The 27871-nt window shown below is 41.9% G+C and overlaps 1 protein-coding gene across 7 annotated transcripts in view; it reads left to right on the forward strand.

Moving 5' to 3' along the window:
• LOC104316278 (SAM and SH3 domain-containing protein 1-like) overlaps positions 1-27871 on the forward strand; it is a 571787-nt gene that overhangs the window by 449842 nt on the left and 94074 nt on the right. For all 7 annotated transcript variants that reach the window (XM_069786968.1, XM_069786969.1, XM_069786966.1 and 4 more), the window contains one exon: positions 18749-18877. In XM_069786968.1, coding sequence (XP_069643069.1) covers positions 18749-18877 — 129 coding nt within the window. The remainder of the gene's footprint in view (positions 1-18748; positions 18878-27871) is intronic.

Here is a 27871-nt window from a genome sequence, read left to right on the forward strand (position 1 = left end):
GTGGCATGGTAGAGGAGAGGATGCCGGTGCGCCCAGCCCTGCTGCCTGTGCCTTCCTGGGTTTCCCTCCGTCATTTGGAGTCTCTGGTTGTAGCTTTCCTTCACGCAGCAGCACAGGCTTTCTCCTTTTCTACTAACCCCATTGTCACAATATTAATGGTTGTAGAGCCCATGTTGTGCTCAGACTTTAGGAGGTTCAGTAACACAGGATGATTAAGAACTACTTTGCAGTGACCCAGCAAAGAGATGTGTCACAATACCTGTTTTAACATAAAGTGCTGCTAATAATTTTCTAATTTGTGATTACGTGATGCAGGCGATTGCTAATGAACCTGCTGCTTTGTCTGTTGCCATTATTGGCGGTGGGAGGAGGAAGGTGGTTGTTGAGACTGTGGGAATGCTGAGGTGGCTTTGCAGGAATTTGGATTCCAGGTTTTTCATGAGGAAATGAACAAAAAGAAGGAACTGGGTTTAATATATGCAAGTCCATAAAAATTAAGTTTCTACTGTAAAAGCGTATTCTCCGTAGACGCGTGTTGTGTGATTAGATAAAGAGATATGAAGGGCTTTTATTTCTCACTGTCATCAAGAGACTTAACTGTCCCATTGTCAGGAAAAAAATTACCACATAGTTCACTGAAACACATTTGAACCCAGGAGTTCACAACACAGATTTCCATTATGGAAAATACTCCAAAAATAAAAGGAGCAGCCCCTACCACACTGCAGTAGCTGTGGTGTGGGTCAGGTGTGGGCACGCTGGCTCTGCTTTGATCCTCTTGAGGTGAGGGGAACATTTTTCCTGGCTTAAGGTAATAGCAGACCTTTCGTGTCTACTGCCATGTTTTGAAGCACAGAGTTATAATGTACTATTTTTATTTGAACTAAGATTAGTATAATAGAGTACTTAATGGTTTAAGTTTTAATGACACCTGGATAAGCATTTTTGAGCTACATACTAGTTTTAGATGCACATTTCCTCTGAAGAGTTTGAGATTGAGGATTGTATAACCTATCTGGAAAACAGTTTTAAGCAGGGTATAACTGGAAAATTAGATGCACAAGCTTAAGAATATAATAAAACAATGATTTATAAATCACACTTTCAGGCTTTTTTATGGAAAGTCATACAATACATTGGAGAACTGGTTCCTAATATCCATGTCGTGATCTGGTTGGAGCGCTCTTGTGGGTCTGCTCTGCCTCAAGCCCATTAGATTTTGGTGATTTGATTTGCCTGTGGCCCTGCATGAACATGGGGATATGCTATTGAGATCAGTTTACGTGATCAGATCTCCAGATGGAAAAAAAATATGGTGGTGGTTCTGTGCATGGGTAAACACACATTGAAGCTTACAAGCATGGTAATATAATTATCATGAACATAAATACATCCTTTTCTGTTTCATTATTGTCACTGTATTTGTGGTGGTAATACAATGCTTTTTGCTCTTTGGTAACAGCATGCTAAAATTTTATAACATAGCTTTCTCCACCTTCAGTATATTCTATGCGTGTGGGAGTGTGTGCGTAAAGGAGATTAGGTAACTATTTAATGCAATAATAAAAGCAGTACTTTGAAAGCTTTGCAGTGAGTGTGACGAGAGTCAGTAGATGGTAGTGAAAACAGTACCATGCTTGTTACAATATTAAATCGAGAGTACATGAGCAATCTCTTGATTGTGGGATGTTCCTAACCCTTTTGCTTGGAACTGAAGATGCTTTGTGCAGTGCTGATGGGTATGATGGAAACAAAAGATGAAGAAAAGAACAAAAGATAAAGGGTCTAATTTCTGCCCTGTTTATGTAAAAACTTCATGAGCCTAAGGGCCAAAGTTTATTTATACTGGAGCAGAGTATGGCCCTGTAGGTTTTCAACAAGAAAGGAAAAAACTTTTGTCATTCCTTCACAAGTTCAGATGAGTTGAGCCTCCTGGTCCTTCCAATGCCAGCACCAAGTCAGCCCTGCTGTGCAGAGCTTGTTCTCTGCTCGACTGTAACCTCAGTCTAACTCGATGGAGGAAAAAATGGATTTGAGAACACTTACCATGAGAGCTCATTGCACCACGGTGGCACTGCTAAAAGTCCTTTCAGTGAGTGTACATCCACGGCTGGAGCTTGGGTGAAAACATGTGCTAGGGCTGATTGCATAGCATTACATTGCACTTCAGGAAAAAGGCATTTTGGAATTTTAAGGTATTTTGCTTGCCAGAATAATATCTTAACAGTCATAATATATACCTCTGGATGTGATATGTCATTTCTGTAGAATCTGGTTTTTATGCACTTACAACTGGGAAGATGTTTGGGTCTTTGTGTTCTGTCTATGATCTCTGTTTATCTGTATCTGTTACAGTTCTGAAACACATTCATCCTCTTCAGATTTTGTGCTTGCAGTCTTCTAGCAGGACCTTCCCATGTATTCCAACTCAGCTGAAAGGGTTTTTTACACCAGCAATTTCTAGTGCAATCCTAGGGATGGAATGCAAATTGAAGATAGTTACTTTCTACTGCTAAATTGAAGCTCATCTCTTTTCACCATCCCTGTTAGACGTATTTCATAGTTATCAATATCACTGCATAGACTTAAATGTAGCCTTCAGTTATACAGAATAATTTTTAATACTTGTGAGTTTTGGAGCTTTCAGTGTTTGGCCAGCTTAGTGCAGTAGCTCTGAAAACTGACAATAAATGCTTTGCATTTAAACTGAAATGTATACTCTGTGAGGATGAAAATAAGAAAACTTATGTTTTATACATAAGTATTTGTATTCATACATAATATACACCACAACTTGCAGGTTGTGATTTCCACTCCATTATTAGGCTCCTTTCCCACCTTAGAATTCATAAATAACCATTGTAAAACAGAAAAAGGCATGGGCAGGCTGCATGTTGTATGTCAGTCATGGTTTCTGTCTTCAGGTTTCCAACTTCAAGATTATTATATGTTTACACTTAAAAAACTCAATGCTTGAGTGTGTTGCGGGAATGTCATGTTTTATACAAAAGTTGGGGAGAACAATTTCCATGTGCAACATTTTATCAGTTATGTAATCTGATAATAAAGTAATAGACTGTATTTCAAAACCAAAAAAACTGGTAAGGTGAGGAAATCTCTAGTTGAGCAAGCAAACAAAAGCTCATGGTCAACTGTCGCATTGGGAATACCAAGAAGTAGAGCAGTTGATGGGCAGTGGAGCAGGGATGCTAGGACTTGTGGCACTAAGCCATGTTGGCTGGTTTCTGACCTGTTCTTCGTTGGATTTACATGATGCTTCATGTCAGACTGAGGACTAAATAGGCTCAGAACAGGTATTTGCTTTGTGCTATCTCTTGCATATAAATGTGGGGTTTTTTTCAGCACAGCAAACACAATGAGGGATCTCCACCACAGAAGCTGTTTGTGTTCCTGCTTTCCTTGAGGTCACTTGCAATTTGCCCCTGATTTTGGTGGAAGTAAGATCAGGCTGTGCGCAGGCTGCTTATATCCCTTGAAAAATGTTGACAGCAGAGGTAGCTCCAGGTACCGCAGTGAGGGCACACAGGCACTGATGTCCCTGCGCCGCTGGAGCACTGGTGTGGCTCCAATAGCAGGCATCTCTCTCTCTCTTCCCCCGCTGGACGTGTTTCCTTAGGTTGGTCTGTTTTCATTTCTCGGGAGAAAAAGGGCTGAGAAAAGGCAGATTTTCTGCTGGTGGGGCATGTTGTGAATCTTTGTACATGGCAAATTCTTTGGACGTTTTTCTCTGTTTTTACATACCATACTTTCAGTTTCTCTGAGGTTGTGTTTTCCTTATAGAGGAAAATGGCAAATTCCTGGTGTCTCTTCTTGATTATCCAAATTTCTCTGTCAGTGTTGCAGCTTGTATGTGGAAGTTCCTACCTTGCTTGCTGTGCACTGTACAAATACAAATTGAAAGATGCATATTTTCTGTTATATTTCATTTTGTGATGATGTGTCCTGTTCGTTGTTTGCAGAGGTTTGGGGGAAAGGTCTATTTTATTTCTTGTTTCATCACTGGAGACTGCTCGGTTATAAGTAGTCCAAGATGGTTCTCAGTCCTTAAGAATTCTGTTTTCTTCTTTAATTACAGCTACCTTTATTCTGAGCATTTTGTAATGAGGCATGAAATGGAGTCTAATCCTGTGTCGTCCTCCTCCACTCTGGTGGCGTGTTCTGTTGTGTACCAAATTGAAGGGATACTGGGATGTGTCGGCTCAGTGGGGTATATTGTTTCTTGCTCAGCCCAGATCCAGCAATGTGTTGTTTAGATTTTGTGTCCGGGAGTGAGTATGTATGTGCAGATGGATAAACTTTGTAAAACCTAAGCTTTGCATGATAGCTATCTAAACTCAGGAAGTTAACAGAGAACATAAGGTCAAGGACTTAATCAAAATATTGGCATGAAGATGAAGAACAGCTAGCTTCCTACCGCATATGGTGCGTGTTCATGCATGAATGAGAAGGGAAAGGGATGCTTCTGCATATCATTGTTACAGACCTACTCATGATGAGTCTCATTGGGTTTGGTCAGTGTGGAGGTTCAGTTCCTAATTACCAAAATTGAAAGAAAAGAAAGAGGTGGATGTTCTCAGTGTTGCTTTTTCTCTCTGATGGAACAGTACTTTCTTTGAGTAATCTTTGCCAAGTTACTTGTGGTTTTTAATCCTCGTCTCAAATATACTTAGAATAGAAAAGATTGTAAAAATTTTCATTTTTCATCTGCCAAACCTAATTACAACTACTGCAAAATGCTTACAGATAGTTGTTTATTTTGTAAACTGCCATGAAAAAGAGAGGGGAGGAGGGTAAAAAGGTATGTTAGCTCCTCTCTGGCCCTTCTGCCTTTCTTAGGTAGATGTTGATGTATGGGTTTCAGCAGTTTAAAAAAAAAAATTAAAAAAAAAAAGCAGTGAGGGTTTTTTTTTCTCCAGTCTCATGCCTCTCTCAGGAAAATACCTCTCATATAAAGAGGAAACGGAGGATGACAAAGGATGGAGGTGCAGTGACTCAGTGTCCAGAATTGTATTTCTGTGGCTAGAAAGGCGAAAAGAGAGTCCCAGCTGAGAAGGGTAACTTGCAACTGCTAGGAAGAGGGATTTAGGAGTATCGTGTGAGAGGAAGAATTGCCGCCTTCGCGGCAGGAAGCGGCTGGAGTGCGCGCAGGGACCTTGGCAGGGGAAGGTCAGCACGCAGGCTGGCTTCGGGGAGGCCCAGAGGAGGTGGCCGGACGGTGTGGATGGGCTGGGAGCGTGTGGGAAGTAAATAATGGAGTTCTAAGCCCGGTTCAGAAATGACAGGGCTCACTCCAGGTGCTGAGTGGGGATGTCAGAGAGCAAAGTAAGCCTTTGTGTCTTGCCCCTTGTTTTGATTTTGCTTGAAGACAAGTACAGACTATAGGTGGGTAACCATTGATGTGTGTCTGAGTCATGTAAAAGTATGCCATTTGGGTATTACCAGCAGATGCTTCGAATGGGTGATTTGTAGCAGAGGGCTGGTTAGCTACAACAGGCTAAGGATGAGAGTGCGATTTACCATTTCACTAGAGACAGTCTGATGCCCTGACTCCCTGTTCACATGTAACTCGTTCTGAACCAGCCTTTGCATTTCGGGTTGTACCTCTCAAGCTTTGGAGAGATCGCCACATCTGAAGATGCGTGATTCTCCTTTCTCCTTGAGAGAGTCATACAGCAAAATCTTTGTTTCCCTTCAAGTCCTGATACTTTATGCATGAGGCAGCTTATTTACTGTACATGCTTTCATTTGAAACTGATAATGGTGCATACTGTGAGAAGTGGTGTAACATATTCCTTTTGCTCAGAGAGCTCCCTGCTGTTTTTGTGGTGCTTCAGATATATCCTGGTACATAGGTTGTCCTGCTGCTCTTGTGGGTTCATGGTTTGGTGTTCCCTGAGACTGCAGTCTCTTCTTTCATCTCAGAAGCAGAGTCTGCGAGGAAACTCCGTCATCTGAGACTTTCTTCTTGTGTTACAGTCACTTTTACAACTAGGTGAGATGTTTTTCTTTGGCATGACAACTCCCCTGACAAATGGTTAGTTAGCGGGATGCTCTCCTTTTGATGTTTCAAGTTGCTATGCATAGGGAAGTTGCTCAAGTGAGAACTTCGCTTACCTTCCAAGTCCAAGTGTCCTTATGTACAGTTGTTGTCTTTCAGCCTGGGGTTCAGGGCCTTGGGTCGGTCAGAGTCAAGCTACTGGGTTTTGTAGAGACACACAAATTTTGCAGGCTTTATTGACACTGGGGTTCTGCCAGCTTCTGCTTTTTATGATCTCTTTAGCCACATGGAGCTCTTCAGATTGCTTCATGCTTCAGTTTGGGGTGTATCTCTGTGATGTGCAACACTTGAGTAATGCGTTCAGTCTCCAGTAAAAGCAACATAGAATCATAGAATATCTTGAGTTCGAAGGGGCCCATAAGGTTCATTGAGTCTAACTCCCTGCTGCTCGCAGGACTATCTAACACTAAATCATACGACTAAGAGTGTTGTCCAGATGCTCCTTGAACTCTGACAGGCTTGGTGCTGTGACCGCTTCCCTGGGGCGCCTGTTCCAGTGACCGACCCCCCTCTCGGTGAAGAACCTTTTCCTAATGTCCAAGCTGAACTTTGCCTAATGCAGCTTCATTCCGTGTCCTCGTGTCTGTCATCCGTGGGCAGAGCCACTGGACTGACAGCACCCACAGGCTTAAGCACTCCCTTGGAACAAGCGCATGGCATCCTGCTTACTGGGGAGTTCCTGTAAGTAATAAAGTGCATGTTGCCCCTTCAGAGAAATGTGTGCTTGAAACACCTGGGAGATAAGGCAACCACACGCTTACTCAAGCCCAGATTCTAGGATTTGCTCTGTAGGTAAGCAGAAATACTTCTCTTTTATTTGGGTAAGAGGCCTATTTAGCCTAATTAGGAAGCGCTTTGGCAATGATAAAGCAATATGAGCACACAGGAATGCAAAAAGCCCATCTTCACTGTACACAGATACAGGGAAATGAGCAAATAAAATACGAGATCCCAGAGTAGAAAGGATTATAAGCTGGCAAGAGGTAGAGTTCTTATTGCTAGGTTGATATCCCTAATTGATATAAACATGAAGCCCTGTGCAATCTGGTAGTTAAAAGATATGCATCTAAATAATATTTAAATAGATTCTTGCATTTTTAAGACCCACTGGAGTGTAATTGTATTCAACTTAATTAAATGAACTGAAACCCCTTGATAACTATGCATTACTGCTCCTAAATAAAACACTCTCCAAAGAGACTTCAAGATACTTAGTTAAGGCGATAAAAAACCTGAGCCCACTGCCATGAAGTTTTGCATGAGCAGCTTTATATTTAGTTCATCTGTATTGCTACCTACAGTGGTTGAGAGTGTGTTAACAGCGCCGTAGCCCTGCTAGAGTCAAATCTGAGGTTTCACTGAAGTGCTTCAGGGCAGAGTTGTCTTTCTGGTTTTACGTTATTTGTATGAATGCGGGGTGTCTATTTAAGCTAGCTTGTTAATGCCACTGAAGACTGGGAACCCCTCTGCACCTATGCCAGCGGCGGGCACCCGGTCCCTGCAGAAGCGGGGGTTTGCGGGGGGAGCACGGGCAGGCGGGATGGGCGGCATCAGTGAGGGGGGGCCTGGGCGCAGCTTGCTTACAGCAGCTACAGGAAACCATTTCTTCTGTTGCTAAGATTATGTGGGGAAACATGGATTGCTGCCATGCTCAATTACGGTTGTTTCCTTTCCTGATAAAAGACAGCCCGTCAGGAAGCGGTAGGAGTGAAGGCGAGGTTAGTCCCTGGGTTCGGAGAAACGTTGGGTGTATCCTCCAGGCTGCAAGCTGCTGAATTTCTAGCAGGAAAAAATAGAAAAATAGTAGAGTTTGAGAAAGCGGTTTAAATGTCAACATTCTGGTTTTCCACAGGTGACAGCTAGGCTGCCCTCTGCGCTTGCAGCAGTAAATCAAGGGCTGTACCGCTGGCCACAGCAACCAGGATAGCCAACTTCCATATCTACTCCCAAAACAGAGGAGACACCCCTATCGTGCCTTGGTGTGCAGAACAGTATTTTTTTCATGCTTTGTGAAGCTGGATTTTGGGGTAAAGGCAGATATCCAAGATTCCCTTTCCCCCTTTCCAAAACCTTCACATGGGTAGCAGGAGAGTGCCTGTCTCTTGGAAGTAAGCCTCTTAAATGGCGCAGGGAGGAATAAGTAATTGTGCTTACTGTCACACCCAACTTCGTAATAGCGTAGTAGCATTTCTAAACATTGGAATGCGCATCGCTGAGCTGGGTGCCGCATGAATAAAGGCGCAGTGCTGCCCTGTAGTTCTTGCCATGTAAGTGCAGGTGAGGCGATAGGCTTGTCCAGGCAGAAGAAACCTGGGGCGACCGCATCCCCACTGGGCTTTCCTGGGCACTGGCTTCCCAGCGGAGCGGGAGAGGGCTGGGCTTTCTCTTCCACTCTCCAGTAATTGTAGCTGGGGGGGGAAGGTCCAGTGCATGGTTTGGCTGCTTGAGGTGGTGAGAAATTAGGGAAGGCACGGAGGGCTCTCCTCCTTTATTGGTGCATCCCCGAAACCAGTACCACCAGGTTTCAGTGGGCTGGGGGAAGTTGTGGTCCTTTGGGAGGGCCAGGCAGGAGACCCGGTCAGGATCTCAGTCCTGCCTCTCGAAAAGGCTGGGGAGGGAACCCCAAACCCAGAGAAGTAGAAATAAAGGGGCAAGGAGCACACAGTGGTGCACTGAAGAAGCAAGCGAAAGGGGCAGGGGGAACAGAAAGAAGGATAAGAAGGGGTTTTTGAGTGAACTTTCTTTTTTCTGGGCAAGGTATGTCCTGCTTGTGCCAAACTGTCCTGGTGAAAAGTTTAAGATAGAGATGGTTATTCTCTACTACCGTGACATTTGGAAAAATGGAAGAGAGGAGCAAAAGTCAGAGTAGGTACTTGTCACTGTCACTGCGGCTTTTATACAGCACCTAGCACAAGGCAGAATGAAATACCATTTCTTCCACAAAGAAACTACAGATTGTAAGAGCTTCTTAGTGTCAGGAGCGGGGACATTCCATGGGCCAAAACAAATTTAGTGCATTTTATTTGGAGAAGCTATTTAAGGACCCCCAAATTGGATAAAGAACTATTTTAGTAAACAACCAATTGTCTTGCCTTGGGTAGCATGGTGACGATTATATTTGATATTATTGTTATGCCCCTTATGCATGTACCTGTTAGGAACCAGCGTATGTTGTGTCTCAGGCAAGAATTAATTTGAGCAGTAAATATGTAAGGTATAGGGTACTATGAAGGTTTTACTGCCATGTGTTGATGCAATAGAGATTCACAAATCCAAAGTGTAGTAAGTGCTTTCTTTTTTTATGCTTTTTTTATGATGTTGATAAGATACTTCATTTATAGGATAAAAGGATTAGGTTAGAATAAAATCCCATATAGGAGCAGAATATTAGTGTACCAGTAGATAGTATTAATATTCTGGATGTTGTTCGTGAATGGACGTTGATTTACAGATAAATAGAGTTGCAAAAACAGTAGAGAAATAATTTCCTATTCCTAAAATAAAATCACGCTTCAAATACTTCTCAGCATACTCCTAGGAGTATGTTTATAGTGAAACCCTTTATGGTAGTTTCTGACTTTTTTTTTTCCCCTCAGTTGAAAATGACACCATTATTTCATACAGTGGACTATTGTTAGATAGGATCTCAGTGACTTAGATTAGGGCGTTTTACTGTTTTATTGTGTTTCACCAATACATCTATCTATAAGGGAATGCCCCATAGTGATTACTGGTATGAAGTAGAAATCAGTTTTGACTATGCTTTTTGTAGTAAAACTTGGACATAAACATGACCAAAGTTTGCTTTCTCTGAATCTACCATGTGACTTTAAGACCTTGGGAAACACTGTAAACCAGACTTGCTGAGCTTACGCAGTTGTCCTGAGATAATGTTGCCTTCTCAGTTTGTTTTGACTTTAAATATCCCCCCCCCCCCCCTTTTTTTTTGTCTTTACATGTTTTCTGTTTAGTTTTTTTTCAGGCTACTGTTTTAACGATTTGCTCACACCCAAGTTATGTAGACCCAAATGTCACAGAAGATTTGTTTTTGTCCTACTGTGTTACTACTAAGTATAAAGAAAAGATACAAATTTTAATGAGAACTCCTTCGCTATTGCAGTTGATATGTCCAGCTCACCGAGATAAAGATTTACTTCATCTACTTAAGATGTTTGGGTTTTGCATATCTATTTCATTAGATTCTAACTTAAACATGAAGCCACCCCATAACATATGCTAAACTTCCTGATTCTGAAACAAATATGTCTCCATCTCCTTAATGGTGCTTTAATCACATATATGTTCATTGCTTAAGTCTTGCCATTTGTTTCTGCGCCAAGTGTCAGGATAGAAGCCCACTGCAGCTGGTGTGCATGAAAAGGCACATTTCCACTCAATTTGAGAAAAAAGCCTCAGCAAACACAGTGTGCAAAAGAAGGAGGCAGTAAGAGCAAGGGAAACAAAACTAATGAGAGGTGATGTCAGGTGCAGCTATTACACGGCTTAAGGAGTTGTTAACTTATTCTGCTTTACAAGCTGGTAATGATAACCTGTGCCTGACTGCTGACCAGCCTGGTGGGTAATGGTGGCCTGGCAGGTATCAGAGCAGACAAGAGTTTTGAGTTACATTTTGATGAGCTTAGTGGAGATCACCTTGGGGAAAGGAGGATAGAAGATAATATGCTGTTATTAGGCAAGCTGGACAGTAAGGGTGCTTTGAAGTAACTTTTCATGAATAAATTTGCATGTAATCTTGTCTGTCAAGATAATGAGCATGTGAAGGAGCTGGTTCTACTTGTGATAAATACCTACTTTTTAAGTATGTTGGAATGTACATCTGCATAGGTACAACCTTTTCGTTAGCATGCATATATATACACACACATATTTTTATTTTTTACATAGAGGACTTCCTTGGTTGCATGCCAGAGAGAGGGATCCCAGTAGCGTGCTTTCAAATTGATTTTAATTTACAGAGGGGGAAAACGTAAATCACATTGAGAACGCTTTTCCAGAGATGCTTTGTTATATCTTCTTGGCAAAGACTTCAGGGCTTTACAGTGAAAAGTGAAGGGGAAAAGGATTATGGTGCTGATGGTGAAGGAAACACTTCATTTGCACAATTTTGAAAAGGGGAATAGTTTGTTTTGATATAAAGACAGGGCAATGTTTCATATATATATTAGAAAAAGCTTACATAGCTCTGTAGTTTTAATATAAAGTTCTGGGTCTAGGGTGACTGTGCTCTGAACTCAGTGGGCTGTATCGGTTATTTCAGATAACTGCTGCAAAAGCTTTTATATCAAACTACCATTGTGCATTCTGCTTATTGTACAGAATCTAGAACTGTTTTAACTGTGCTGCAGAGAGCTTGACACAGTTTTATTAGATCTATTTTTGTAACTCTGTCTGTAAAGCCGCATAGCTTAATGACTCAACCCTCAGATGCCATAAAAATTAATGGAAAGTCTTCTATTGAATCGGTCTGATCTGTATGTTCTCTTTGTTCTCGCAGTCCTGCTATAGAGAGGTCAAAGGAACCATGACAACCCTTCAGCATCCTCTAAAATAGCTGTTCTCAATATAAAAATGTCATGACTTCGACACTGAGTATTTTATGCCTTCCCCTGAATATCAAGGCAAGCGCTGGACTGCATGGCCTCGCGCTTCTCTCTCATTCACATTTCTGACCCTGCTGACTGTCAAGACAGTCTTTGAACCTGTCACTTCATGGATAGCAGAATTGTTAGTTCTGCTGAATGGAAGATTGTCCTTTCCGAGCCCTAGGAAAAGAAGGGAACGTTTCTCTAGCAGCTTGTTGGGTTTATTTTTAATGGCAACCATTTTGAAGCTAAGCCAGAAGGCAAAACATCAGCCTTATTCCTGGCAGAAATACATTGCTAGCAAGGGACAGGTAAGAGGGTCAGAAATGTGTAACAGATAAAATTATGCTGAAGCTCTGCAGGTTTTCCTACAGCTGCCTGTCCTCATGGTACAAGCCTGTGTTACTGTAGCAAACTGAGACACAAGCCCTAGCCAGAAAGGTGCACACAGGTTTAACTCTTCTGTTTTGAGAAGATTTGGATATGATTTAAATCTGCCTCCTTAGAAAGAACTGTGGAGGAACATGAAATACAGTGTGTGTCTCAGATTAATCACCTGTAGCCTGAATTCATGCATTAGTATATTTTGCAGTGCAGGGAGGTACACTGCCAGTCCAAGGTTGCCTAGGGAAGGATGCACAAGTTTGTTGAGCTTCTGTGAGCCTGCATTAAGAAAAATATCTAAAAAGGACTGGTATCTTATTCAGTTGTCCCATGAAAATCTGAGCATCCCTTGCTTTCTAGGTAAGCTAGTTGTTCTTAACTTTAAACATCTCATAGGATATGTGGTATGTAGATGAAGTCCTGTTGAAAACCGTGTGTTTATTTGGCACAAAAATGTTTCCCTTCAGCAGATGTTCTCATTTCACCGCTTTTTTGGTCCCTTCTCCCTCTTACCCCTCTCCTCTCCCCAAAAAAACCTGTTTGCTCTGGCCCATGTTCTGGCTTTCATTTACATACTTCTTACAGCTATCCAAACCAAAGGTATTATTGAAATGCAGGGTCATGTTCCACAAATTTTTGGTAGGCGTCCCTGTTAAGATCCAACTGCCAGAAATAAGCTGCTAATGTTTACAGTGACTCTCCACACAGTAGTCCTGTGTTTCAGGCATGGAAATGGATTTTTCTCATCTTGGTCTGTGAAGGTCAAAAACACGCCTTTGCCAGGGCACGATTGCAAAGCGTTGTGAAAGAGCACCTTCCCTTTGTCTGTGCCCTTTCCACATACATTTATACTTTAATAGGAGAAAGTCAGATTTTTTTTTTTTTCTCCCAGTTTCTGACCTGTTCCTAACCTCCCAGTTTATGCAAGTGCTGTGGCCATAGCTGGAGTGGTTTTTAAGTCAGGAACTTGTATAGTTGCATTGTATGCTGTAGTCTGCATTGCTGTGTGCAGATGGAGACCCGTCTGTCTTGCTGACCAAATGGTCTTGTAGCGTGCACATCTTTTTTACATTTTTGAGATTCATGCAGTTCCGTGAATTTTACTCAGTGTCATGGAGGGTGAGCACATATATCTGATAATCAAGACCTCTTCCCTGACGTTCCTAACACCTGCTGAAATAGGAGGAGGAGGATATGCTGGAGTATGCAGTTTTGTAATACATTTTTTAGAATCTGAGATAGGAATGTACAAACTCAAATAGTTGTATCTTTGGTGGCTTTTTCTAAAACTCTTATTCTGCATGGAAATTTATGCAGAAAGTATGTATGCTGTGCCAGTGCCCAGTATTTAGGTTCAGATGCAGGTTCATGAAATGTATGTGTTTCTTAGCAAAGTCCGTTATTCCTCCTTAGCTAATGGTGGTTTTATTTTATTACTATTATTAAAATGTGAATGTATTTTTATTTAATTTTATTGCCAGCAGAGATCTCTGACAAAACGTTTTTCTCCTTTACACTTTCAGATGTCAAATACAAAGGATTATGCCAGCGCGTTAAACCAACTGATGTGCAGTGACCGAGAAATCCTAACTTTATAATAAGTGTCAAATCGGTCCAACTTTTCTTTGTAGTCACTCCATTAACAGGAATCCCAACGGATTCCTTTGGTATTCACATGCATATCAGAACTAATTCTCTGGGAATTCCAGGGCAATTCATCATTTACTCTGTGTTTTATGATGCCAAAAAATGTTGCATGCATACACTATAGGATGGAAATTTAGGAGCATATGTAACAACCAAAAATAAAAATGCGAGATAACTTCTGTTTTCATTAGAATATTTTATTAAATCTTCATGTTATGTTTAACCCTTTAAAACTAGTGGGTTGTTTACTTTCCTGGCTATCAGACTTTTTTATGGAAAGGTCTCAGGCAGTAGTGAAGTCTAAGGAGAAACATGTTGTAACTTTTTACAAATAAATTAAAGCATTTCAGGAATGGTATTTCTGCTCGATATTTGTGTTGCTTACAGATTTTTTCCACCAGAGAAGATCTGTGGGACTACATAGCTGGAACATTGCAGTTTGTATGGCAATAAACACAATTGGTGCAAAGCAGTCTTCATGGTAGGGCTTTGCTTAACTGTTAAATTTGTAACAAAATGAGAGAGTTTATTGTGAGGTCTTGGTTTTAAAAACCTTACTAAACTAAAGCAGTTACGAGTACATCAGTGGCTACTGAATTACAGATATATCAGTAAGAATAAATTTGAAAGGTGTGTCTTTATTCATCGCTCAGATAAGCCGTTTCAAATACGGGCCTGTCTGTCAAAATGGGACATAGTGGCACATAAGGCTTATTATGAATTGCAGTGGCTTATTATTTTTGGTATCAAATAGCTGTATGCTTTTTCCTACCTGTGAAACTAAGATGGCAGTCCATGTTTGTTTAGACCCTGTTGTAGTATTGGAATCAAGCCCACAATGTAGAGCCATTAATAAGGAAGAAGAGGAGTGACCAAACTGATGGGTTTAGACTTTTATTTCTATTATCTTAAAAATCCTCTAGGTTTTGGCTAGCATATGAAAGCAAGAAGTAAAAGGAACTTAAGAAAATTAACATTGGCTCTTATTCTTTATACATCAGAGTGAAATGTATTTAAAATATTATTAGTTATGAATGCTTTTATTGTTCTGGGTTTTTAATAATGCTAGGGATTTTTTAAAACATTTTGGACAATTCCTTTGACTCTCTTTGTAAGAGAATGAATGACTTTTCAAGCTGGAGCTACTGTTTTGCATATGAATATTTTTAAAATACTCAACTTGAAAAGAAAATAGAAATACAAAGCACGCTGGTGGTGATTTTGTGTGAGACAGTTTAGAACTGTTTGGAGAAGCTGGAGGGTCAATATAATGAATAGACAAAATGCCATAGTTCAAAATTCATCTTCTGATTAGTTGTACTTGCTGTTTGTTGATACCTCAAGTAGGTTGTCTTGGCCGTTATCAGTGTGGTAGAAAAATGAAGCATCTTCTCTTTTTTAGTTTTGCCATGTTTTTAATAGTACTTGAAGAATAAAGGAGGAGGATGGAGATAACTATATGTAGGGATAAAATTTGGGTAATATCAATCAGATATATGATCCTTTGTTAAGTTATGACGTTATTTCCTTACATGTAACATGAGAGGATGCTGTGGGGTGTGAAATACTTGCTATCTTTGGCTTGGCTTGATTTGTGTATCTGTGTTTCTTTTGACAAAAGCAGTGCTTTCTGGACACCCATACGCATAAATTCATAAAAGCAGCTCTTTGCCACAGAGACAAATGATCTAGTCGGCATCTTCCACTGCAACTTCCTGGCAAGCTGAGATGTAAATGCAAATATTTGTATTTTTGTTCTCATTTTTTGAAGCTAGAGACTTCAAACCCCAAGCTGTCCGCATGTAGTTAGGAGGTTGTGTGCTGCTTTTGTGGAGTGGCCAACTCGTCAAGCTACCCGCCCTTGGCCTGGTAACCCAGCAAAAGTGTATGGCAGAGTTGCAATGAGTATATGTTTCAGTTATCAATTCTCATCTCTAGGATCTTGTGTTTTTTCTGTTCCTTCACCTATTTTTGGATGTCAGGCTTGCTTTCACTCTTCCCCGAGGGCGGGTGTGAGCCGTATTTGGAGCACAGCCCCCAGCGTGAGTCCCGAGCATTGACAGCGATCCCTTCTGTCAGCCCGGCAGGCTGGTGCCTGCAGCTCGACGTCTCTGGACGGTGCGGCACTGGCGGACTGGGACGCTTGTGAATAGACCTTTCTTTGCAGCCACGTGCTTGCTAGCGGTGGGGCCACCCACGTTCTGTGGGCTTTAATTGGGGTGCTGCAATCGAGCTAATTTTGCTCTAGGGGACAGTCACAGGCCTTCAGCCTTGTAGAGACCACCTTTAAGAAAAGCGCAGTGAACGGCACGCCAACATAAGTGAAAAATGAGCACTTGTTCAGCTTTGATCTGTTGTGCAGCACCATTGCTATCCTGCGAGCGGTCTGTGACCGTGGACCCGAGGAGGTCCGGGAGGGTGCACGGAGGAGCTCTGGAGCATGCTGTGATCCTCACCTCGGCTCCACCCGGCTCTCAGCTAAGCTGATGTTCACTTGATGTGTTTGGCTTTGGAGTATTTCACAGTATTTGGAGTCACTCCTGTTTCCAAGCAGGTGTACTATATGAAATTTAACGGTTTCCAGAATTGAGAGAGGAGATGGACTGATAAAGTAAATAGACTGATTCATATTGTTCAAATAAAATGATGGTTTCCCATCTTGCCCTTCTATCATTACTGTTTCCAGCTCCTGTACTCTTAACTAGCAAAGCTTATCAAGGAATAAACAAAGTCTGGCTCAGGAAGATACTCCAAAGTGGGAATTTCTGGTAACCCTTGGAGAGGGGTGTTTGTTATGATGGAGTGACTGGGATTCAGATGTCACGTCGTCTCTTTGGAAGCCATACAGGTTTTCTTACTGCCTGCAACAGCGAGCAAATGAAGATTAAGTTTTGGTTAAGTTTTGGGGTTGCTTTTTCTGTTTGGTGTTCATTTTTCTCCCCAGCACTGCAGCAGTCGTTATCCCCACCAAGCGCGCAAACCTTGCGAAAGCAGCTGGTTGTGCGTGTGCGATCAGCAAGCGTGCCCTCAGCCACCGCAGGAGCGTCCAGTTGCACAAGCAGATGTGTGGAGCTTGCGGTACAGGTGGAGAGTCCAAGTTTCTTCCCCAGCTTGTTGGGAAGCAATAGATGGCAAGGAGGTGGCTGGAGGAAGGCATGTGCTCGCTGCCTGCTGAACGGGTAGAGCTGCTGCTCCGGTAGAAAGGCAGGGTAGCACTGTCACACTCTCAAAGATGCTGTCGTCTTGTCCTTGTAAACTATGCACTTGCTTAGCGGTGTGGAAAGTAGTTTTAGCTCTGGAAAGTTTGAAGTTCCCAGGAGTGTATTTGCACTAAGGGACTCAGTCTTTTAACGTTTGAAACGTCTCCTGTTTGAGATCTTTGGCAGGTTGAGAGAGGAAGTACCTAGGTGTGTATATATAGCAGAGGGTGTGTGTATCGATGTATTTACTTTAGTTATTTCGCTTCTGCTGCTACAACAAGAGACATGCAAATTGTTTTCCACCTGTACTGTACACAGTAGTTTCAAGAAACTGCAAGCTGTTCTCAATTTTGGGAATGTGAGCTCTACAAAACTTCCCTGGGGAATTTGAGATACCTGTTGCGCATTTGGAATTGCACTTTAAAAAAGCAGAGAGTGTGTTTCACAGAGTCTGTGGTTTAATAGGCTTTCGCTCCGATTTAAACTGGAATGTTTTTTCTGATTCTGTGGAAGTGATACTTCATTAGAACAGATCTGCCTCTTCAGCATAGTCAAGAAATAAGCAGGACCACATGCTTATTTCCAAATGGCAAGAGCTTCAGTAATGTGTGGTTTCTAATTTAAAAGATTTCTTCCTAACTTGTATGCTAAAATTTTGCATTGCAACTTATGTGTATTATTAGCACAATTATTTTTAAATGATTCCTTGATTGCTTAGTTTTTTCTTAATATTCTAATAATTTTCTAATTCTAATATTCTAAATAATTTTGTATTTATCTGTTGCATCTATTCACAGCAACAATGAAATAACACTGCAGTGTATTCTTGTTCTTCTCTCAGAAAATGCACAAAGTGTAGATTTTCGCCCTTTAAGGAATGTATACAATAACATATATGCTCTTTCATAAATTAGACAAAGAAACAAAATTACTCAATCCCATCTTTTGGACCTATTTTAAGTGCGTGCATATTTTACCAAAGAAATTGTTAATTCACCCTGCCCACCCCCTTGCCCAGCCCTCTATGGCGTACATATCTGAAGTTTAGAAGGGTTTCTCATGTCACTTAAAATCCAGCCTGTTTTTTGGTTTGGTTTGGTTTTTTCCTTATTTATCTGTCATTTTAAAAATATGAATTTTGACTGTAATTAACAAATGATTACAATTAGATTCCTGGCTATAGCCATTTCATTAACAGGGTAGCAATCCTGCCTAGCAAAGCAGACATCTGGGGCTGAGCAAACCATGTTTCCTCCTCCAGTATATCTTAAAAGAGCAACTGGCAGAGTGTCTTTGTGGGTGGCATAAACTGGCCTGTTAAAGTCATTTGGCTGGAATTGTTTGCAGTCTGGCTGATTGTGCTTATAAGCAAGAAGTTTAATGTTTTAAATAGCTGTTAGTCATTGTCAAGGAAAGCAGGACTACTCCCAAGTAAATAAGGTCAGTGAAACGTATGTAATGACTGGTTATTGGATGAGTGGGCAGCTGCTTGGGAGAACCAGATGGAATATGAATGTATGTAGGTGGGAGGGAATTGAGGCAGATAGTGCCCGGGGATATGTTGTTCCACTGCTGTGCGTTGCTGTCTCTGTCTTCTCTCTCTGTGTAGGAATTAGCAAGGTCCCACCTGTTTCTGAGGAGCTACTGTGGTACTGCAGTTCTCAACTTTTCTTGAGTGTTAGCATGCTTGGGGCTAGGGATTGAGAGGATGAACCAACAGCTGTGTGCTGGGTGTGCTGCAGGGAGGGGGTCTCCCTCAGAGTTGTGGTGTTACCTTTAAATTAGAATTTTAAAACTGACTAACCTCTTTTCTTTTTACTTTGTCTCCACCATAGGATGGGTCACTGGGAAATATTGATGACCTGGCACAGCAGTATGCAGACTACTACAACACCTGCTTCACGGATGTGTGTGAGAGGATGGAAGAGCTGCGCAAACGGAGGGTTTCCCAAGACCTTGATATGGTATGTAGAGAAGTTATGACTTTATTAACAAATGATTGCCATTCATGTCCCAGATGAAGAATCAGTATTTCAGCTTGAAGAGTTCTACCCAGGGAAATAACTGTATGTGATTGTGTTCACGCACACAAACGTTTCAGCCAACTCAATTAACCACTTGGAAGTTAGCAGGATTAGTTTTTTTTCTAGTTATTTGTTATGATTCATTAAGCCTTGGAGTCTGCATTTCTTAGTTCCTCTTTAATTAGAGTACTTTTTACTTGCGCGCACTTGCTTGCAAACCTCAACTCTTGGAGGCAAGATAGTGTCTGACAAAAGCATTGTTTCCTTGCTACAAAACGCTCCCAGCATGAGCACAGCGAAACTGTGTGCTGTCTTTTGCACTCCAAGGTGCAAACGCTGGTTTCAGGCTCCCAAATGTAAGCAGTCTTCAATTTTGTGAACCCTTTTCCATTATTACGTGTTACAGAACCTGTAGCCGGGGACATTGAATCACTGAGTCCTTCAGGCTGGAGGGGACCTCAGGAGGTCTCTAATCCAACCTTTGGCTGAAAGCAGTGTCAACATTGAATTCAAACCAGATTGCTCAGGGCTTTATCTGATTGGGTTTGAAGACCTCCAAGGATGGAGGCTTTGCAGCCTCTCCGAGCAACCTGTTATACTGCTTCACTGTCTTCATAGCGAACTTTTCTTTTTTTTCCTGATACTCTGAGATGCCTCCCATGGCAATTTATACCCATTGTCTCTCATTCTCATGCCATGCACCACTGTGAAGAGCCAGGCTCCATCTTTTGATAACCTCCCCATAGGTACCAGCAGGCTGCCAGTAGGTCCTTTCAAAGCTGTCTTTTCTCCAAGCTGAATCTCCCATCTCTTCTTGCAGGGCAAAGGCTCAAGTCCTTGAGCACCTTGGTGGCCCTCCCCTGGACTTATTCAAGTTTATCAATGCCTGCCTAGCACGCAGGACTGCAGAGCCAGAAGTAGTGGTCCAAGAATGGCCTGACAGATGCCAGGGAAGGGGGAAGAATCGCTTCTCTTGATCTCCTAGCTACCCTCCTACGGTGTGGGGTGCTGCTGGCTGTCATTGCTGCCCGGGCATGCTGCTGGCTCGTGCTAAGGCTACTGTCCCCCAGGCCTTTTCTGCAGAGCAGGTTGGCCCAGCCAGTCGGTCCCCAGCCTGTGCCAGTGCATGGGCTCGCTTCTCCTCAGGAGCAAGACTTTGCATTTGTCTGAGTTGAATTTCATGAGGTTCCTGCCAGGCCACTCTGAATGGCAGCCCTGCCCTCAAGCGTATTGACTGCAGCCTGAGGTGGGCATTATCTGTTACCTCACAGGGGTGCTTTCTGTTTCCTCCTCAGGTATCTAACAGGATAGGCCCCTGCACTACTTTGCTTGTAACTGACCTCCAAGTATGGCACATTAAATGCTATTCTTAAAGCCCAGCTAGCCAGTTTTTCAGCCATTCAGTTGTGTAGACTCCCTGGGGAGTCCCACTGTAGCTGAAACTAATCTATATGCAGGTCATCACCATACCTCATTTTTGTTAGGTTTAAGAAGGAACCTCTTAGGAGGCCTATCACAAAAACATCATGTGTTTTCACTTGTTGGACAATTTCCTTACTGTCCTGTAACATCAGTAAATGTTTGTCTCTGCTTAGGGTATGTATTACTGATTGCTGTGCTTTTTGCATTGTAAACTCCTTTGTTAGTTTTCATAATATTCATACAGATCACCTGTGACAGAGAAAAAAACTTTGTCTGCTTTGTTAGCTCTTCAGTGTTAAGTTTGTGTTTCCCAACAGTATCGTACACTTTTACATACAGTCTTACAGATATTTCCTTCAAGTCTTGTCTTGCAGAAAAACAGGTTATTGAAGGAATTAATTTTTTTTTGTCACTTGTGGTTTTGCTGTGGTGGTAATTTTTGTATAACACATAGAGAAACTCGTAACCAAAGTATAGTTAATACCTCTACTGAGGCACAGCACTGTGACAGAGCCAGCATGGGATCTGACCACAGTTCCACAATTCCTCTGCAAGATCAAATCCTTTAAGACAAATTTGGGAGCTGAAGTTCTAGAATTGTCTTCTACCTTTGCTTCCCCAGATCCTAGCACTGACTAGCAGCAGGGAGTGGTTTGTGTCCTTTCTCTAGCAGCTGTACCTGATGATGTGGATTACTTAGGGCTACTTTCTTTCTTCTTGGGATTCCAATTTAGCAACTGAGAGGCTTCCAGAGCTTGTACGGACTACTCCGTACAACGAACTTCGGTTACACAATGAACAGCTGCAGGATCAAGGCAAAGAGAGTCATCTCCTCAGCCCCACTGAAGTTTGCTAGTTCCTTCTTTATTTTTAAATGAAAAAAATTCAAATGTATTTTGCAGATCTGTTGCTGCCAAGAAGTTCCAAGTGTTAAACAAAAGGTTATTGCAGGAAATCCGTTTGTAGACAGACCCTTGAGGCTTCTGCGAAGAAGCTGACCGCGCAGAATCCTGGTTCTCCTGAAAACCCCCACGCTCGGAATGGCTGGTATTCTGGGTAGCTGTTGGCAGCAATGAAACCCCCTTTCCTGGTGCTCTTGGAAGGCAGCTCTTGTGCTGGGTAATGTAGTGTGCCTTATGGTGGGAGAGGACTCCCTTCCATTTAGACAGATGGGCCTAATTTGGCTTCCTTCACTTCCGAAGCTGCAGAAGCCAGGCTGGGGAAAGCCACGTGAGCTTAATTAACTCACATCAAAGGTGCAGAGCTTCATGCTGGTTTAAATAGATGTGAGCTAACCCAAGACAGGCCAGTGAGTGATTCACTACCTCATTCTGCTTGAGAGAAGCTGTAGACAGAGAAAGTGGCTGTGTAAAAGACATCCTGGAGATTCCTCTTCAGTGGCTCTCATATTGAGTTTGCTCACTCTAGTAGTCCAGTGATGACTTCTTGAACTGTCACCTCAGAGAGAAGATATTGCAATTGAAAATGACATTAGTGGTCAATTTTTGCTACGTCTGTCACCACTATTAATACAGTTTCTGGACATCAGATAGCTATTCTGCTGATAACACGTGAGACTATAGATACTGGCTCACTTCCACAACAACAGCACCCAAACAGCGCTGACTGTAGCTGAAACTTGCTCTCATTAATAAGTAGGCAGGCTTGACTTAGGTACACAGGGAGTGGGAAATGGCCATGTTGACTAGAATGCATTTTCAGTGTTGTAGAGGGGCATGCCTGTTTATAGTCTGCTGTAGAAACAGGAGTTGGTTTAAACAGTAGAGCTGCTGAGGTGACTGCAAAAGTACTAATGTGAAAGACAGCACAGAATAGCAACTTGTTTGTTGTGATGGTTTTCCTCTCTTTACAGCTTGAGGAAAGGTAGTGTATTTGCAGAGGTTTTGGCATAGTGAATGGGCAGTAATGCCAGGGGAAATGCCAGCTTCATAGCATATCCCAGATGTGCTATGATAGCAAATATATGCAGCCCCAAAATTATTATGCACCAGTAATATTGGTGGATGTTAGTCTAGCCTGGCTTTGCTCTGCTGTACATTGCTCTCCTAGCATGGGTGAGGAGGAACAGTGCTGTCTATATACCCTCTCTTCCCAGCAACGGGGTTGCCCCAGAGCTGGGGATGGGCAGTACTTCTGCTCCCTGGCCCTGTCTTTTCGCTCTCTTTAGCAAAGTGCTAGAACAGAGCAGAGCTGATATGCACGTAGTGCTAGTGCAGATTTCCAGGGGTTTGCTGGAATGGAGGTTACTGAATCATGAGAAGGGGTTACCAGCCTAGGATAAACTCAGCCCCTGCACTGAGGTCAGGTCTAAATAAGGAATAAGGGGGCAAGGGGGAGAGTCTCTGTTGACAGCTATCTCAAAGCTACAGGTGCTGTGTGCAAAAAACTTCATAAAGCAAAAGGTATTGGGATAGATCTTTAGATTTTATAATCATGAAAGGTCAGGCAATCAGCAGCTGTGGTATAGCTGGGAGACTGCAGCTTGATTTTTGGATGGCAGTTCTGATGTCTTCCTCTGAAATGCAGTATGAGTGATAAATGATACATAGCAGGAACACGAAAGGCCAAAGTTAGGTTTGGAGCTGCTTTTACTGAATGATCTGAACAGAGAGAAAGAGTGGGTCACCCCAGGGATGGAAGCATCCTCTAAAAGTTGCACGGAGAGGCTGTGTCAGGAGGAGCAGTGTAATAACAAAGAAGTGCCTGAGCTGGCAGAGCTCTGCCAGGAACATGTATTTAGCGCCGGCTCGCCCAGATTGCCCTTTGTAGCATGTCCACTGGAAGGACAGAAATATGAACTGTTTATTGCTGCTTCCGTACACTTTGAAATAATTTTAAGCTGTTTGGGAGCAAGTGCTGAATCTTGATTGTATATTGTACTTTCTAATCAGCTCTCCAGCCTTTCCTATCAGACCATGGCCATTTTGGTCTAGATATCCTGCTCTGGAGTTGAATTTTTTAAAAAATCACTTGGTAAAATTGTTTGGGAGAGCAGCATATCTTGTAACAAAACAGTAGCTGCAGATGGAGCTGAACAGAGTGTTTTTCCAAATGGTAGTGCCGTCAAGGATTGTTAGTTGTCCCTAACCACAATAACTGCTTTCTGCGTTTGGAATTTTGCCTCTGTTTTCATAATAGAGAATGTGCTTGGGTTTGGACATTAATGTTTGTGAACAGCATGGGAGTTGCCCACATTTCCTAGCGTTTGGCCTATTCCTGCGCACCATGTGGTTTTTTGGCTGAGGGAAAAACTGCAGTTGGAGTAGATATAGTAGATTTTCAGGCCCATAATGGATGTATCACTGGTAATATTGAGCTGGGCATCTGCTAAAACACAGTTACAGCCAGCAAAGTGACTCTGTGAGGATGGCACCTTGTTACTGCTCCTATCTGCTTCCTTTGCATCTTCAGGATCATATCTGCCTGGCTCACTGACAAAACCAGGTTCGCCTTGCCTGTCAGCAGGGCAGGACGACATTGATATAGCTGTGAAAGAGCAAACTGCATTCTGCTGTCTCGTCCATCACTGAGAGTGGCCAGCTAACTGCTGCTGCCAAGGTCTGTATTGTAGCTGATGAAGTCAAAGAACAGCTTGAGGTTTTTCTGATGGACTCTGACAGCTACGGTTGTGGCACTGAAAAGTTGCACTAATCTTTTGACTTGTAAATTACATAAATTTAAAATGAATGCCACTGGAAGGCTATAAGGCACACAAGTATACCCTTTTTTTTCCCTCGTTCATTTAATTCATTTTGATGTGTAAAAAGGGAAGTGTTCAGAATCTCTCTGTATACATGGTGGTAAAGTACAGTGCATGTTTTTTGACAAATTGACTTGCCTAATCCCGTGTGTTTTTACAGTACCTGCACATATACACATGCAAAGTCAGAAAATAGAAATGAATGTAAACCCAACATAAGTTTCTTGCCTTGCTGCCCAACAGGTATGTAGTCCTCATAAGTCTTGGCTGTGCATGGTTTTGAAAGATGCTCAGCAACCAGTTGTTTGATTACAAATGGGGTTGACCATCTAGATAATGTCATCATGTATAAATGGCATGGGTCTAGCAAGGCAGAGTGGAGGAAAAGTGGCAAAAATAGAGTAATTTGAGTCATAGAGGAATTAGGCTTTAACCTTTTTGGAGGCATATTTGGTTGATACGGTACTGCTGGCTGGTGATATCATAAGACTACTTGAAAAACTAGCCAACCTTCACTGAAGGAGACTAAAATACCCAGAACTGTTGCAGTCAGTGATTGATGTGTATTTAAGAAATCACTGTGGGAGTTAGCCACCGAAGCTGGAGTTGGGATGCTGGACATCTTTGTGGAGTCTCCTGTCCCTGCTCTGTAGCTGGCTCTAGCCACATTGCCATTCTTTGCCTCTTATGTACATTAAAATCTCAGGATCCTAAAATAGACTGCTTATTCCCTGCCATGAAATGATCACCTCTGCTTTGCAAATGCAATACTGGCTGCTTTTACCTTTGTCCTGAGAGGACACCTCTATATCTTGCTGGAACAGGATCCCACTGTTTTGTTTTGTCTTGCTGGCTGCAAAAGGCCCTCCAAAGTATAAACAACATCTGAGTTGGATTAAAAAGGTATCTACAGCACAGAAAAAGCTGGAGAACACACAGATAAGACTTACTAAATTTTGGAGAGTTTCCAGGCCTTATCAGGCAGACACACAAAAGAAAAAGTAGCAGTGAAAGACATGGACTTTCAAGCATTATTTATTTATTTTTTTTCTCCAGTATAGCTTGAAATAGAGGAGGTTTTGCCTGAATATGAGGTGCATAAAGTAGATTTACATAGAAAATATATAATAGAGATTTACTATGTGTGCAGTCTCAGTCTCTCAACATTTTAGGGTTTATCTTCATAAGTTTAATACATAGTAATTTTTTCATCGTTAGTGGAGCTTTTCAAAGGTAGACACAATGGAAATTCTGGAACAGATGGGCTATTTTTAGTGTCTCATGTATCACACACCAAGACAGCAAAGGCATTTAAATACAGAGCTAGCATTAAGCATGAAAATAAAGCAAGGCTTGTTCCATACACAGCAAAGTGAATACTGTTCTTAAACAGTTCTTAGTCCACTTAGTACTAGCAGACTAAGTAAAAATCTCTTAACTTTCTGTAAGCTAATGATCTCCTGCAGTCTCACCACTGTTTTTGTTGGAAGCCCATTTATGAATAATCCCTTAAGCAAAATCTGTCTATTTATAGGCAAGAGTTTATATGCCGGAGACTCAGCAGACTGCACAGCTATGGTGGTTTGGGTAACCTTATCTTTTCCATACTTTCGGAGGGTCCTTGCTTTTTGGAGCAGGATCTTCAGTTTAACACTTCTGGTCTTCTGAAAATGTTTGTATTTTTGGCAATGTCAGTGTGATGGGAAGAACAGGTTGTCAAAGGTAATTGTTATTTTTTCTGAACTGGTAATACTGTTATGAATAAAATAATATGTTATAAATAGAAAAGATAACTCACTTCTGGTAGTCTGATGGATAATTGTGGAGGGGAGAAATTCTCCTTAGTGTTATAAACGTATTTCTAGCTATTCTTAATCTTTTGGCATCATCTGTAGTGATTTTCTTGTCCCTTTACATTCAGCAGGACTTTTACTTTGAACCTAAGATCAGTTGAATATATTCTTACTGTGCTGTTCTTTTATCCTAGAAGCAGTGCGTATCTGCTGGAACTGACAGACTAGATTTGTATTAACTCTGTGATTTAATCTCATCGGAGCCTGAGGACTTTGGGGGGAGGGGGGAATTGGTTGACTAACTTCAGCTCCCTTTGTGTATTTTTTTTTTTTCCTTTCTCCCCTCTGAATTTAAAAATGACAGCAAAAATGAAAATGTACAGCATCATGCTATCTGGACCGTTAGGTAAATTTCATTGCAAAGGATACGATTGTTAAAAAGGAAAGCAAATTAAATTGTCAATTGAGAAGGTGCATATCTGAGGAAAAAAATCCAACAAAAAACTAGAAAGAACAAAACCAACAAACAAACAAACCAACCCCCAAACTCTGTGGTGAACAGTTTCTGTGGCGTACAGCCCAGCTTGCCATTCCCGTTTTACTAGAAGAATTCCAAAATACCCAGCTGAATGGCATTGCTCTGGGAAGAACAGCAATGTGTATTGGCTGCGTCAGAAGAGTGTCAGACTTTTGTAATGTGGTAGCAACTAAACCAACAGAAGAATGATCCTAGAAGGTGTAATGTCTTGTATTTAGACATCTCCTCTTTGTCCGTGTATCGCTTCAGCTTGACTCCCCAGGCAGCCTCTGTGTACTCTCCTTCTGTCCCCCAACCGCTGCTCTCCAGTCCATCTCTGTGTGCTGAAGACAGCTGACAGCAGCTTCAGAGGTCAACTAATTGTTGCGCTAGCTTGCACTTCTTCTAAGTCCCTGGGTTGAGGAACACCACCACGGGTCCTCAAGGAATAGTAAGGCTATTGCTCAAGACAGAAATCTTGAAGCTAGTGAGGTATTCAAAAACCGCACTTGTAAGAACCATGACAGCCTTACAGGTCATCAGGGAAAACAAACAGGTCTTAATCAAGAATAAATCAAGAGCATGTTGTGATGAGAATGAGAAACACATCACCAGTATTTGTGCACATCTGGATGTGCTTTGGAACGTCTGTTTCTCTGCAGCAGAAGGACGCTCCTCCAACAAAGATGCCCAGAGGAAGGCAGAAGGCAGGCCTCCATCTGCAAATTCAAAGGGGTTGTTTTTTTGGTTTTGGTTTGTTTTGGTTTTTTTTTTTTTTTTTCCAGCTTGGCCCTGCTCTTCATGATGTAGGTTCTGATGCTGCACAGCTACTCTCTTTTGATCTCTCCATGCTTTATCTTCTTTTGGTGTTGTGTAGGTTTCCTGTTTCAGCAGTGTCGCCTGAAGCACGCAGAGAAATGCTCTGTTTCAAACAAGATGGTCTGTGAATTGTGTGTTTGAAGGAGAACTCAAGCAGTTCGAAGAGATGTGATTTCTTTGGTGATTGATCAATCTGTTTTCCACAAAATAATGAAAAGGAATGGCTATCAGCTGGAAACCCTTCTTCCTGACTCCCATGTGTCATATCCCTCTTGATTTGTATTTGTAAGTTTTCCCCAACAGTTTAGGTTGCAGCTGTATCTTATATAAGGGAACAAAGTAATTTGGGATTACTACATCCAGATTTTCCCTGACTCCAAGGTTTTTTTGGCTGTTCAAGCAAACTGAGTTGGGGAAGGCAATAATCCTGTAAAAATACATGTATGAAAATGATGGGTAATATTTTGCAAAAGGATTCAATTTCAGTACCTTATCAGAGAGGTGAATTTCTTGTGTTGCTGGGCATGATGAACAAAATCAGTCATGGATTAGAAACTAATTAAAGAAGAAAGACTTGAAATGATTAGCAAAATTTGGAATTCATAAGTTCTTTATGAAACACATACTGGTAATTTTTTTTTTATGTCTGTGTCTTGCCTGTT

The sequence above is a fragment of the Haliaeetus albicilla genome, chromosome 7 (assembly GCF_947461875.1).
Source record: "Haliaeetus albicilla chromosome 7, bHalAlb1.1, whole genome shotgun sequence".
NCBI classification, from domain to species: Eukaryota; Metazoa; Chordata; class Aves; order Accipitriformes; family Accipitridae; genus Haliaeetus; species Haliaeetus albicilla.